The sequence below is a fragment of the Hemicordylus capensis genome, chromosome 3 (assembly GCF_027244095.1).
Source record: "Hemicordylus capensis ecotype Gifberg chromosome 3, rHemCap1.1.pri, whole genome shotgun sequence".
Classification (NCBI taxonomy): domain Eukaryota; kingdom Metazoa; phylum Chordata; class Lepidosauria; order Squamata; family Cordylidae; genus Hemicordylus; species Hemicordylus capensis.
Genome location: NC_069659.1, coordinates 319,435,742 through 319,451,379, shown reverse-complemented (window position 1 = coordinate 319,451,379; position 15,638 = coordinate 319,435,742). Strand labels below are relative to the sequence as shown.

The following is a 15,638-nucleotide window of genomic DNA, read 5'->3' as shown; positions in this document are numbered from 1 at the left end:
CAAGATAGGGCTGAGACTGAGAGAGATTCTTGCCTGCAACCTTGGAGAAGCTGCTTCCAGTCTGTGTAGACAATACTGAGCTAGATAGACCTATAGTCCAACTCAGTATATAGCAGCTTCCTATGTTCCTAAGTCCAGGATCGCCTTCTCTCTTGTTGGTTCTGCAACCAACTGTTCTAAGGCACAGTCATTTAGCATGTCTATAAATTTGGTCTCTCTGTCAACACTCACATACAAATTCTGTGAGGATAGGAAGACAGATCATTCTGGAGAGAATCTATTTATGTGGTCGCTAAGAGTCAACACCAACCTGATGGCACTTAATCAGTCAATCAATCAATCAATCAATCAATCAATCAATCAATCAATCAAAGTGAGGGTAATTGAAGTCACTCATTCTTATAGCTCTGTCTCTCTTTGACACCTCTCTGATTTGTTTTTCCAAATCCAGGTCACTCTCAGCATTTTGATCTGGAGGGTGATAGCAAGTCACTAGTAAAACATTTCCTTTCAGTCATTATATTGTCACCCATAATGATTCTGTGGAGGATAGGGGTATGTACAAAACATGTTTGCCCAGTTCGGTTTGAGTCCGAACCAGACTTGAACTGAACCAGGAATGTTCAGTTTTGTGCCCCTGAACGAATCCCCCGGCTTGGCTGGAATTTGAGCCAGTTCAGGGATTCTAAAGTTTGTATATATAAACCGTGGCAGCAGGGTGTATGTATGTCTCTGCCATTTCTCTCCCCACCCTTCTCTCCCCACCCTTCTAAGGACCATTTTGGCCTGTTTGGGGGCCATTCCAGCCCTTTCTCCAGTGGCGGCGGCCATTCAGATGGACAGGGTGCATGCACGGTAGCCTCCAAAACAGCCACTGCCAATGGAGAAAGGGCTGGAACAGCCCCCAAAGAGGCCAAAACAGCCCTTGGAAGACCAGGGGGGTGCCGGCAGAGGGAGAGGGAAATGGCAGAGAAACACCACCACCACCACGCAGGCGTGGCAGCACCCCCTGAGGCTTCCACACCCAGCTGTGAGTGTTTAAATTTTAAAAAAAATTAGAACCCCTGAACTGGTCCTGAGCCAGCCCAGGGGGTTTGGCTAAACCTCAAGCCGGACTGGTTCGATGGCAAACTGGCTCAACTTTGAATCCCTAGTGGAGGATAAGCTCACATCCCTAGTGCAGCTCACATCCCTAGTGGAGGACTCCAGTCCTCCTAGGTTTTCAAGCTTGTTGGATTCTATCCTTTCTTACATACAGTGCTACTCTACCCCCAAATCTACCCCCCATCCTTTCGGTAGAGTTTGTATGCAGGAAAACAATGTTCCACTGGTTCTCACATTCCACCAAGTTTCCATTATTACCACTATATCTATGTTTTCATTAGCAACCAAGCACTGGTTCCAGTGGAGCCTGTCCCTTTTGTACAGGTTTTGCTTGCCTGAGGCTAGAGTATAGAATATGAATATTATTTTTAATGGATCCTGGAAATATTTCAGTAGACTTTGAATCAACCACCACAGCTAGATTAGACCAATTAATAGAGGGATGTGGCTTCCAACAGCCACTGGCCATGCCTTCTAAGGGGAATGTCCTGCCCAGCCGTTTTTCATGTGCTCTGCTACTCATAGCCACCTAAAGGCACAGCGGGGAAATAACTTGCCTAGGGAGCAAGAGATTGCTGGTTTTAATCCCCTCATCTATATTGGTCAGCAGCGATACAGGAAGATGCTGAAAGGCATCATCTTATACTGTGTGGGCGATGGCAATGGTAAACCCCACCTGTATTCTGCCAAAGACAACTACATGGCTCTGTGGTCAACACTGACTTGATGGCACAACTGCTACCCATAGATAAGCAGGGAGAATGCCCATTCCATGCAGCATTCTGGGATCCATCACTGCAGATGCCCCATTTACAATTTTGATGGTAAAACTGAACAAAATTCTGTGTGATTGGTTGGGACAGAAGGCTTGTGCCATTCTTCTCTTCCTGCCAACTGACCCACACCACTCGTCTATCACTAAAGCTCTTTCCCCCTTTTTCTTTTAGCAGAAGCTAAACTTCATGGCTTCATAGTCCTACCTTTTGTTCTCAGCAAACTGGATTAAATTTACAAAGGTATGTGAGTACACAAGTTCATTATTTTTTAAGACAAACTAACAAATAAACCCTGAGCTTGGAGTTCTTGGGGAAGGAAGTGCCCATGCTCAAGAAACGCAAAAAGATGTATTCTGGAACAGTGAGGGACAACATTAAAATGAACCGTGACTAGAGGGGTATAGTCAAGTCTATGCATTCAGACTTAATGGAAGTAAGCTGAGTGCAATGCAGCTTACTCCCAAGTATGTGTGCAGTCCTGGTCTGAATGCACACATTCAGAAGAATGAAGCCTCCACATTCAGTAATAGTATACCTCTGATTAACCCCCATGCCAGGGCAAAACAAAGGCAGATGGCACTCTGCTGTATGTTCTCCTCATGAGTTTCTGGGGGAATCTGACTGGTAACTGTAGGAGTACTGGACTTTGAGCCAGATCCAGTAAGGCAATTCCCATGTCCTCATGTTAACTCTCCCACCTGAGTAAACAAATTCCATAGAAATATGCTCAACTGGAATCAGCGGAGCTAGAGGATTGATTAATTAATTACATTTATATCCCACTCTTCCTCCGAGGAGCTGAGCAGTGTACATGGTTATTTTTTATCTAGGATTTGCCTGGAGCCTCCAGGAATTGACTTCAGTCTTCAGGTAAAAATTGGCTGACTATTAAAAGCAATTCTGCAAAGGTTAAATGTTAATGACAATACTGTGAAAAATATTGGGCAAGTATGGGACAGAAATATCCAGGGATATATTCAGTCAAAACTGGCAACCTTAAATGGATTTCGCTTCTATGTAAATGTGATCAGGGTGAGGTTGTTAAATCACTAATTTTACATTGTTTCAAGAAGAGGTGTTGCGTTTTGCTTCCTTCTCCTTCTCTTTCTCCCTTTCCAGATTCTCCAAAAACCTGCCTTCATGACTAAAAACCTGCTATTCATGTATGATTGCATACGCTATTATTCATTTCTATAAGGCCACATTGAAGCCAACTGGAACGCTGTAGCAATTTGGCAAATGTTTGATTGGAAACAGGCAATGACACTCTTCCTCTCTCCAGTCTTGCATTCTGCAATCCCAGCTGACACTCATGTCGACATGTAATCATCATCCAGGCAACTAGGAATGCAGAGTATTTAAACAGGTGTGAGTGTGGCTCACTCTCCCCCTTTGGTTTCTTCAACAGGTACATGCTGGCTGGCTAGTGACAGAACTACATTGCTGAGACGACATTTCTAAACCTGCAAGCATCATGTGTTTTGGGGCGTTTTCTAAATACGTTGGGTACAAGCTGCTCGTCCTTGCCTTGCTGTGCATTGTGGCAAACATTTTGCTTTATTTTCCAAATGGTGATACCAGATATGCTTCACACAATTATCTCGGCAAGTATGTGGGGTGTCTTCACGGCATTATAGGAGGAGGTCTTTTGGTGAGTAACAAATCATTGTTTTGTTCATCACTTCTGGCTACAAGTGACTTTAGGGCTATGTACTGTAGATGGTTGCCTTTTATGAGGATTGTTTCTTTTGCCATCTTTTCAGTGTTCCAGACTAATGCTTAAACAAGCCAGTTGCTATGGTTGGTGTTCTCAACACATTTGTATTTTAATCATTATAAAAGGAATATTACATCCCTGTACAATAAAACTGCATTGCAGTGGCCTCGGCTACTTGATGATGAAGTTACTTTATAAGAAAAGTAAATAGTCTCTTGATAAAGATTAAAACTGAATTGCACTGGAAACACCAGTTGTAGCATCTGCCCATTTGTTGTTGAGTTACAGCTGTCCTTTATCCTCTTCTTCATTTTACTTCACACTAAATCCTTATTTCATTTTAATTAAAACTTAATTCAATTCATTATTGTTAACCACCCAGAGACGAAAGTTTGAGGCGGTGTACAAATCTGATAAAATAAGTTTTGAATTAAAGACAATGAGCTCAGAATTGTGGTGCACTCTCTGGTACCCTCTAGGCTTGACTACTGCAATGCACTCTACATGGGGCTGCCTTTGTATGTAGTTCAGAAGCTTCAGTTGGTCCAAAATGCAGCAGCTAGATTGGTCCCTGGGGTTTCTCGGAGAGACCATATTATGCCTGTCTTAAAACAACTGCATTGGCTGCCAATAGGTTGCCAGGCAAAATACAAAGTGCTGGTATTAAAAGCCCTAAATGGCTTAGGACCGAGTTACCTGGGAGAGTGCCTTCTTCTATATGATCCCCATCGCACATTAAGGTCATCAAGAAAGGTCCATCTCTGGATGCTGCCAGCTCATTGGGCGGTGACTCAATAGCTGGCCTTCTCTGTAGTCGCTCCCGGGTTGTGGAATGCACTCCCTATAGACATTAGTGGTTTATCATCTTTAAGGTAAAGAGTGCCGTCGAGTCGGTGTTGAGCCCTGTGGTTGTCTTTGGTAGAATACAGAAGGGGTTTACCTTTGCCATCTCCTGCACAATATGAGATGATGTCTTTCAGCATCTTTCCTATATCACTGCTGCCCAATATAGGTGTTTCCCATAGTCTGGGAAACATACAGCATCTTTACCAGCCTTTAAAGCAGGGTTTCTCAACATGTTGGTCCCCAGATGTAATTGGACTTCAACTCCCATAATTCCCAACCAAAGGCCACTGGGGCTGGGGATTATGGGAGTTGAAGTCCAATAACATCTGGGGACCCACACGTTGAGAAACCCTGCTTTAAAGACACATTTTTTTAGCCTGGCTTTTACTAATTGTTGAATGTTTTAAATTGTTTTGTTTTTATTGTATTTCTTTGTGTGAACCACCTAGAGCCTTTGGAGGCATTTATTTATATGGCATTTATTTATTTGGCATTTATTTATATTAAATAAATAAATGCCCCCAGATCTGGGCCAACATCCTGAAAGTGGCAAGACATTGACAAGGGCTGAGAAAGGATTGTGGTTTAACCAGCAACAGGAGTGATTGGGGTTCCCCAGAAACCTCTTGGTGAATTATCTCTCCCACAGTGTTTCATGATGTGATTATGGTGGTACCTAGAAGGACCCTCACATTATTTCTATAGTCTTGTCCCTTATGGGACTTCATCATCCTATTGCATGATGATAAGCACAGTCATGTGGGGACTGCCCCTGAAACTGAGCTACATGGATTTTAGTGTGGGGGAGCAGCTGACCACAGCAAACTGCTTGTTTAGCTTCCTTGACCATTCTTTGAGAAAGCAAATGTAAATACATCCTAACCAGCTTCTTTGCCAGTGCCTAGATTTATTTAATTTTTAATTATTGGATTTATATGCCACATTTCTTCAATTGGACTCAAGGGGGCATCAGTGGACAGGCAGTCTCTCATCCAGGCACTGACCTAATTAGCTTCAGCAAGGTTACTGCATCATACATCTGCAGGCCACGACCTGGGATAAAGATCTAATCTGTATTTGAATAAAAAATAAGAATAAAGACTTTCGATCTTTTACATTAGCAAAGTTATTTACATTCATAATAGGTTATGCATTTATAGATAGGTTTACGAACAGACAATATATGCTGTTTGATGACTGTAGAATTTGTATTAGAAATAGTTGCATGGAATTCAGTACAATCATGCTATAAATGCAGCTGTAAGCAATCTAAATGAGTCATTTTCTATGGTAACAAGATTGCTAGAGGGTTCTTTGCTCCATGTGCTGACTTTGAGAGAGGCGAGATTGTCATGCTCATGGGACATGGCTTTCTCTGTTACATAGGAACATTTGAAGCTGCCATATACTGAGTCAGACCAGTGGTCTATCTAGCTCAGTATTGTCTACACAGACTGGCAGTGGCTTCTCCAAGGTTGCAGGCAGGAATCTCTCTCAGCCCTGTCTTGGAGAAGACAGGGAAGGAACTTGAAACCTTCTGCCCTTAGCAGCTCCATCCCCTGAGGGGAATATCTTACAGTGCTCACACTTCTAGTCTCCCTTTCATATGCAACCAGGACAGACCTTGCTTAGCTAAGGGGACAAGTCATGCTTGCTACCACAAGACCAACTCTCCTCCATGTTGTAGCCCCTAGGCCGTGGAATGATTTCCCAGTAAATGCCTGCTCCTTGACATCTGTAGCTGTTTTTTTAAAAAACAGCTAAAGACCCCATTATTTGTTCAGGCTTTTACCCTTTAGGGGTTGAAAACTCTCAGCTTTGCTGTTTGGCTGTTTAATATTTTGTTGATGTTTTAATATTTTTACTGTTTCATTGATTTTAATGTTCTAGATGTAACATTTATGGAATTTCATTGTATTTTAACTTAAAATGTAAACCACCTTGAGATTTATTATGAAAGGCGGTATAAAAATTGAGCAATAAATAAATTAATAAAAGACATTTACTATTAGGACCAACTCATATAGGTATTAGTGGAACTGCAGCTTTTTGTTTTTTTCTTATTTCCTAATGGATCAACACATCTGATTCCTATTCCTTTTTCCTATGTAAACTACTCTGGCAATTTTTTGTTGTTGAAAAGCAGTGTGTGTGTGTGTGTGTGTGTGTGTGTGTGTGTGAGAGAGAGAGAGAGAGAGAGAGAGAGAGAGAGAGAGAGAGAGAGAAAATAATCTGACTATTTACAATTTTTTATCAGTAGAAGAATGTGTCTTATTTTTCTAATAATCAATAAAATGTTCCCCACCTCTGGGATAATCTATTATCAGGTTGTCCTCTTTAATTCTAAGGCAGTTGATGTATAACTATTTATTTATTTTATTATTTATTCATTTGATTTCTATACCGCCCTTCCAAAAATGGCTCAGGGCGGTTTACACAGAAATAATAAATAAGTAATGGCATAGTTGTATATTTTGTTTCCCCACACCTCTGAAATATGAATAGATACTGCTTTTCAAAATGTGCCATAACCAATTCATGCCACAGTGTTTATATATGGTACTTTACTAGCAACGCCTTCGTTTACGACAACAGAACCATCAAAGGATTCAGAGATACAGAGAGTTGGTTAGTTTCTCTATAGTGTCCTTAACTATGTTCCAGTATATGTCGCATATCATATCTATATATGCTGGCAAAATATATTTCTGGTCTCTAGCTGCACATTGTGGGTCCCACATTTTCTGTAGAATGGAATGGTCCTGAAGAATACAGAAACAAAACTGAGCTGGGTTGTACCAATAGGTATGATTAATGTTGCAAATAATGGGGAACCCATGAGGCTGAGATGTGGAATTAAAAAAAAAAACACAATCCAATTGCAATAAACATATTTGTTTCATTTTAAATCTAGGTATTGGTGCCTGCCTTTACATTCATTGGAATAGAATATGATCATTGCCGTGGATGCTTTCACCATGAGAACCATGGGAGAAGCTGCTCAGTAAGTGAACTTCTCCACCCTGCACATATATTCGTTTAAAAGATTAGGTATCATCAGGTAAAGTGTGCCATCAAGTCAATTTTGACTCCTGGCGCCCACAGAGCCCTGTGGTTTTCTTTGGTAGAATACAGGAGGGGTTTGCCATTGCCTCCTCCTGCGCAGAATGAGATAATGCCTCTCAGCATGTACTGGGAGGCTACTGATAATTCCTTTCTGCTTTCATATGGCAGCTGATCGCATCAATCGTGGTAGCCTGTGTTGGAATTCTTGGTGCTGGATACTGCTTCATAATTTCAGCTCTGGCCTTAGCCCATGGACCTTACTGCTACACCAGAGATGTACACAGTGGGTGCTGTCCATTCTCTGACTCCAGGTATGTAGCCTTTTCCAGGGCATAATGCTCTCAGCCATGTGGCTGTGGGTTTTAATCATTTTAGAGTCGCAATGTAGCATTGGAATCTATCAGGACTTCTACTCAAAGCCTCCTGGTTTGTGCCCTGGACTGACTGCAGCCCACTGCTACCAGGGAGCCACTCCTTTTTTTATATATGAACTTGGACAGATATCCAAAGCATACCTACTGTCTTGCTTGTCCTAAGCAAAAGGGATCCTCAATCTGCATGCAGTCTCTACCACAATGTGTTTTAATTTGACCCTGAGCAACTTAAGCTCTGAACCACAAATCACTGTATCTAGTAAACATGTGCCTAAGTGGATGCTTAACTTACTTATCTTAAGTCTTTTGTACGTAAGGCTTAATTCTCACCACAGCAGTAAACCTGTATCTGGGCTGTTACGACTTCAAACTGGAGGTGTGGGCTTACACAGTTGAATATTCTTCCGTACAAAATAATTTTTTCAGTGAAGAACCCCTGCTACTTGAGCAAAGAGGCACCTTTTAAAGAGGTGATTCTCTAAGATTTAGCCAGGGGAGAGCAACTGGCCCTATCCAGCCCCAGCACAGCATCCCTCCAGTGGCTGTTGCTGGTCCTTATGTTTCTTTTTAGATTGGGAACTCTTTAGGGACAGGGAGCCATCTTATTTATGTATTTTTTATTTTTCTATGTAAACCGCTTTGAGAATTTTGTTGAAGAGCGGTGTATGAATATCAGCAGTAGAAGTAGTAGTGAAGAAAAGTGGGATGTCAGTGAGAAGGCTAGGCTAGGATCCTTCTCCCTGGTTTTCTATATGGCATGTCTTTTTAATATACTGCATGGAGAACTAACTACTGAGCAAAGAGATACCTATTAAAGTGATTAAAAGATCCTTTTATATTTAGCAAGGGGAGAGCAACTGGCTCTGTCCAACCCCAGCACAGCATACTTCCAGTGGCTCTTGCTGGTATCTGCCTTAGGTTTCTTTTTAGATTGTGAGCCCTTTAGGGACAGGGAGCCCTCTTATTTATGTATTTTTTTTTATTTTTCTATGTAAACTGCTTGGAGAATTGTGGCTGAAGAGTGGTATATAAATATCCATAGCAGTAGAAACATCCAGCCATATGAGCCCTTGGGGTGTGACCCATCTTCAGTGGGCTAAACATGGCCTTTTATTATATAAAAGAATCAGGGCTGCTGCCAGATGTTGGAATGCTAAAGCTGTCCTAGCCCAAAGGCAACTTTCTGTTGACTTCCCATGGCAAACAGTAGCCATGGGGGCCCAATCCAGATTGGGACCATGGTGAGGATAAAGAGTTAAACCTCCCCATGCCACAGTCCCAGTCTGCCCCCTCCCTAAAGCTGCTATTTCTGGTGGGCCACTGTGCGATACAGGATGCTAGACTAGATAGGCCTTGGGCCTGATCCAGCAGGGCTGTTCTTATGTTCTTATATTGTTTAGGGAATTAAAATCAGCCGTGCTGAGGCCAACCATGTTATCATGACATGAATGTTTGGCCCCAGATACATGTGGATGCATGTAACTTTGCTGCAGGAAAGAATGGCCATACTTTGAGATCATCTGCTTGAGGTTCCCCCACTTCTCTCCTTTTAAAAGAACACTGTATGTGCACTCCAGTGAAGGAATAGGAAAGCACATATCCTCAGACGGAATAAAAAACAAAATGATGCAAAAAGTTTGCAAATGAGTAGAGCAATGCTGTGGGGAAAGAGAGACACTTGTTTATGTTCGCATGCAGGATCTTTCCCTCTTCTTCCCATTAACATTTGTCATTGGTTTTGATAGATACCTGATGGAGCATGCTGACTGGCCTCTGTGCCAGGACCCAAGGGCTATTGTGAAATGGAATGTGACCCTTTTCTCTATCTTGCTTGCCTTGAGTGGGATTGAGTTAATTCTGTGCACCATTCAAATAATAAATGCCTGTATTGGAGGTGTTTGCACCGCGTGTAATGGTCACAATGAGGTAAGTGCATTTAAAGGCTACACAAAGCTCTCCAGAAATATTCTTGGAATGATTTGATCACAACAAAGCTGCCCATAACACTTTACGTACTGACTCAGCAAGCAAAGACCAATCATTATGTCTCTGTCATTTATGAGTTCAGAGAGTACACACACACACACAAGTTTTACATTGCAATTTGCAATGCATTTTACAACCCTGCCTTGAAAAACACTGCAGAAGCAGACAGTAGAAGGGAATCTGTGCCTCCCAACACAGAACACAAATTTCAAACACAGTCCAAAAATGGCAAAAAAAGAATCACTGACCCAGAATCTACTGCCAGCCACAGAGCCTGTGCTTCAGTAACATCATTGGCACAAGTTGCTCTCCCACACACAATTATGATTCCTTACTTCCTAGCATTTCAACAGCTGCCAGCACCCTTAGCAGCAAGCATAGCCATAAGGTCAACTAGAGCAACTTCAGCCACATTTTGACTGTGTACAACACCTTGCAATGCAGATTGCAGAGCAGACCAGAGCAGTGAGTGAAGCACAAGTTAGTCTCAAGGCCAGACATGGAGATCATCATAGCAATCACCAAGAAATATGAGAGAGAAAGTTGTCACTGTCCATTTCTCACCACAACACTATCTCACAAATAAAACAAATCACAACTCAAGGACATCAGGCACCCAAGTTCCACTTTGGTCAATCTGAGATCCAGCAAAACCAGATAGTTATAGCAGCAATAGCACAGCATATTACACTCAGTGCTGAGAAAAGAAAACTACAAAATCAAACCTTCCTTCCTCTTCTCCTGATGTAGCCTCTACATGAAACTCACACCGTAAGGGCTCTCTTTGCTTCAATGTCTCTTCTAATATATTTTGAAACTCCCTCCTTTTGTGTTTTCCCTCCCTCCTCCCATCTAATGGGGCAGTTGCCCATGACAACACTTGATTTCCATGATAACAAGCCAACCAAGAAGCAAGGAGATCACAAATGAATCAGAAGCCAGTTCCAGAAAACTAATCAGCAAGAGGAAAAACAGGCCTCCAAAATAGTGCCTGAAACATCAAAACGTTTTGATCGAAACAGGGTTGTGTTGTTTGGTGCTCAGAATGGGCCCTTTATTTAGAAGGCATTTTGTTTTGAGCTCAAAACACTTGAAATTGCCCATTTCAAGTCTAAACATTTTGACATCGAAATGTTTTTCACATCCCTACTATTAGTGGCTGGGCAAGAAATTTTGCTGTCCTAAATGTAACATTCCTTATAGTCCTGCTAACTGATCAAAGAGGCACCTTTTAAAAGTGGTGATTCTCTTTATTTAGAGCAACTGGCCCTATCCAACCCCAGCACAGCATCCCTCCAGTGGCTGTTGCTGGTGTCTTATATTTCTTTTTTAGACTGTGAGCCCTTTTCGGACAGGCAGCCTTTTAATTAATTAATTAATTTCTGTATGTAAACCGCTTTGGGAACTTTGGTGAAAAGCGGCATATAAATATTCATAATATTTGTATCCTTCAGCAAAAACAGCAACTTATCTTGGAGAGAATGTCCCATCTTTAATGTTAATGGGTAAATATATTTACCATGGAGATCTTTATACATCTCACATTCAAATACAAAATGAGTAAGATCTTCAGTAGGCTGAAGATTATGGAAGGAGACTTTTTTCCTTCTAGGGATGCCCTGACTTTGATCCTCCCACTCTGCAGAAGGAAGAATATTCAGACTGGCTACAGAAGAAGCTATACTTAGCTTCGCATCAATTAAATCCTTTGCATAGCTAAGTGTAGCATTGATGGGTAGAGCAATATATACGTAAATAGAACTGATGTGATTTACAATCTTACATCAGCCTCTTGAATCTGCTTCTCAGTATTTTAAAGTCATTGTGGAATAGCACTCTTGACCCTGTCATAACCTTAAAGATCATAAAAAGAGTGTTGGCGGACTCATATTTAAAATAGCCAACTGCTATTTTATATTTCCAGGTACCATAACTCATCTCTTCAGAGGTAGGTACTGTATATGGGGGCTAAATTCCTCCTTCACAGCAATAGCACACACTGCTGCTTGACTGGGTACTTGCCTTTCCACGCACACACCACTCCCACACTGCTATGAAAAGGCGAGTTATGAAAAAGGGGAGAGAGTGCAAGAAGAAATTTCAAAAGAGCAACAGAGTGTCTCTTGATTTTTCCTATTCTGCTCTGTCACCCCTTTGTAAGTAGACCATTGGCATGCAAGGAGGCTCAGGAGGGCATGCACCAAGTTAGGCACCAGTGGCTATGGCTGTCACAAATAAATAGGAGGTGGCAGCAGAGGTGGGTGTGGGTGCATATGCATGCAAGAAAAGGAACAGCATCTAGCATCCTGTGTCAGGCATGTGGAGGTTTTAGGCTGTTTACTACCATGCATAATGATATAATATTTTGATATCTCACAAGGCCATTCTGTGACAGAGGCGTAACTAGGGAAAATAGCGCCTAGGGCAAGCACTGAAATTGCGCCCCTGTCCAAACAGGAATGATGGGACTTGTTGTCAACAATATCTGGAAATCCTTGTTAAAAGGAACACTGTACCATCTAGACATGGTTGTTGATCAAAACCTGAAAACGAGCCATCTCTGTAAAAGACTTAGAACAACAGTCAGGAGTTATGCGAGGATTCCAAGTGTCATTTTCTCGGTCTCATCTCATGCTTTTTACAAAACATGGCTTTGTCCTAGAGAACCACCTGCCCAAATAGCCACTAGCAAAATAGGGGAAGAAGAAGGTGGTGGTGGGAGTCTATAAACCAGTGAATGATTCCTGCCAGCCTTTGTCTTATGATGACTGTTGGCTCATGATGGGGTATATGTGCATTCACCACACCAGTGCTTACTTTGACACCAAGAGGGAGGAGGATACATTAGTTTGCCACACTAGACAGAGGCATTTGCTACAGGAGCAGACAGCCAAGTTCTGCCACAGCCAAAACCAGCCCCTGCCAGACTAAGAAATCCTTGTAATTTGCCCCTTCCTGTCACAAGCAGTGTGCTGTTCTTTTATTATTGACTCTAACTCTCAAATATCCCAGTCATGGATGGAAAATTCAGGGTCAATTTACAAGAGACACATTTTCTACATGGAAGTTTCTTCTGTGCAGGTGTTGTGCAGAAACCCATGTGTAGTGACCGCCAGGGGCATAGCAAGGTTGGAATGGGCCAAGATGAGATTTTAAAATGGGCCCCCAGCCCTTCAAAGTCCATGGCCTCCACACATCCCAGGCCCCCAAGGATTTAAGTCTGATATTTCAAAATAAGTATGCTGCCTGGAAATACATTTCACTGAATACACACATGCACACTTCACAGTATATAGTGATATACATTGAATACTATATATTTGTGCTACTTTTAATGCCTAGAACACACTAGCAATGCTAATTATTAAAATAGCCCCCTCGCTGCAGATTAGCAAAGGAGACTTTCAACTATGCAGGGTGAGCCTATGTTTGTTTTCTCAGAATTCTGAACAAATTCAGTAAAGTTTGATTCCAGGAGGTTTTTCACACGAGGCTTTTAAAGTCCTTTAACACACATCTCCTCTGGAATGGAGGTGCTGCATTCACATGTTGGCCAGATTTACCCTGAAGTCCCTGCAAGTTATTGGAGAGCAGTTCACACACAAGAAAAATAAAATAAAATAAAAGCACAACACATGCTTCACAGCTCTCACTCAGACCTTCTGGGTTGCAAAACAACTTGAACATAAGTGCATTTATGAATGAATTAAAAGAATGAATAAATAAATATTTGTTCCAGAAGTGTTTGTAATTTTATGACATGAAACAAACCACTTATAGGCCTTTTTAGATAGTTTTTGTTTTTAAAGCCAGCACATTTTTCAGTCTGTTTTAAATTAAATATTCAGAGACTTCTCAGTCTCGCCCCACCACCCATATCAAAGCCCTATGGCAAGCAGATCCTTACATGTGGGGGAGGTAACCACAAAAAGGAATTCACAGCCTACCTGGCAAAGGCTGTGCTGGATGGTCTGGGCAGAGGGTATGCTGCAGAAAACTCTGCCAGCCTCCTTCCTGCCTTTCTGCCTTTCTTGGGGCCTGCCGAGTTCAGGCTTCAGGGAGGCCTACTCGGAGGCCTCTCTGGAAGCCCCGCCCACCTGCCGATCAGCTGAGAGGTGGGGAGAGAAGAGCTGCTCTGCAGTTTGCAGGCCTCGCCGATCCTAGGCCGGAGCTGGAGGCAAGTGGCTGAGGGGCCCTGGGGCTGGGCAGGTGGGCAGTGGGGTGGGGGTGGCAGGAACTGGCATGGCGCCCCCACCTCAGTGGCACCTAGGGCACGTGCCCTGCCTGCCCCCCCCCAGTTCCGCCTACCTTCTGTGAGATATCCTTGCTTTCAGTCATTATTTCTTTGGTTCTTGAAGTGAAGGCATCATAATGATTTATGTGATAATGATTTATCTGGAAACCAATGCAATTTGCATTGGTCTACATATAATGTACAACTGAAAAAAGTATCAGATTCTGGGATGTTGCTATTCTGTACTATTAATCAAATGCATTTTTCTTTTCTTTTGCAGAAATGCCCTTGCTAGCTTACTTGGTCTTGGAAAATGGGTTGAGACCATCTCAAGCTTCACTGTAATTACGCCTATAATTTTGAGCTGACCTGTCAAAATTTTATTCCCATGACTTGTTTTATATGACACATACTGTAAATGATTATTAAGAGAACATTTGTCTATGTTCCATACATTGTTCCCAAACAGAATTATTTTTAATTTAGAAGATAACTGGGCAAAGCTGTGTCTTTTAAGTCTTGTGCAAGATTCCTTCTGAATGGTCTCAGCTGTTGCCATGACTTGAATTTTTTAAATAACAATTTGATCTATTTTTAAAAAAAAATTAGTTAGTCTCCTGCTAACTTGGCAAAGAGGCACCTTTTAACATGGCGATTCTCTCTATTTAGCAGGGGGAGAGTAACTGGCCCTATCTACCCCAGCACAGTACTTCCAGTGACTGTTGCTGGTGTTTATCTTCTGTTTCTTTTTAGATTGTGAGCCCTTTGGGGACAGGGATCCATTTTATTTATCTTATTTATTTGTTGTTTCTCTGTGTAAACTGCCCTGAGCCATTTTTGGAAGGGCGGTATAGAAATAAAAATAGATAGATAGATAGATAAAATTAATTAGGACCACATTGCTTACACAGGAATTTATTTTTGGTGGCCTAATGCAAGCAACCAATGGGTCATTTAGCATACTATTATAGTTTCCCATCGTTGACCAGGTAATTTTCAATTGTATATGTTCATATGAATACTGATTTTCCCCATGACTGTTTTATTGGCCCAGATTCTAGAAGCAAGAAATATGGCTTCTATGGGCTAATGGTACAAGTTGGGGAATGGTCATATAAGCAATCCATCATTGTTGGATATTTATTCATATTCATATAGTAGGATATTTATTCTCTGACATCTGTAGGACATCTAAATATTTTGGGACGTGCAAACCTGAGGAACAGGGAGGGCATTTTTCTAGAATGCAATATCTTTCTCTACAAAACAAAGCAAGAGAGGTGGAGTGTCAGGAAGAAAATGAGAGGAAGAAGCAGCTATGGGAGGTTATATGACAGAAATCTAGAAACGAAGAGTCCAAAACCAATAAAAAAAGGCCAACACCTCCATTTGTATTTCTGTTTCTTTTGCTCAGCACAACTGCAAATGTTGGTAATATAGTGTTCAATGTCTCTCTTAATCTGAGGCCAACAGAATCGTCCCCTAGCCAAGGCAAAGACCCATTTACCACCAAGATGTTCCATTTCTTCATGCTG

The 15,638-nt window shown here is 41.8% G+C and overlaps 1 protein-coding gene across 2 annotated transcripts; it reads left to right on the top strand.

Moving 5' to 3' along the window:
• The first annotated feature begins 3,281 nt into the window (after nt 1-3,281).
• Nucleotides 3,282-15,404, top strand: TM4SF1 (transmembrane 4 L six family member 1). 2 transcript variants are annotated; one of them, XM_053311395.1, is made up of 5 exons: nt 3,282-3,531; nt 7,358-7,447; nt 7,678-7,820; nt 9,629-9,809; nt 14,384-15,404. In XM_053311395.1, exons 1-5 carry the CDS (start codon nt 3,355-3,357, stop codon nt 14,396-14,398), a joined length of 606 nt encoding a protein of 201 aa, XP_053167370.1. In that variant the 5' UTR covers nt 3,282-3,354; the 3' UTR covers nt 14,399-15,404. The 2 variants fall into 2 exon arrangements, with proteins under 2 accessions (XP_053167370.1, XP_053167371.1); XM_053311396.1 differs by lacking the exon at nt 14,384-15,404 and adding an exon at nt 11,794-11,821.
• The last annotated feature ends 234 nt before the right edge of the window (nt 15,405-15,638 follow it).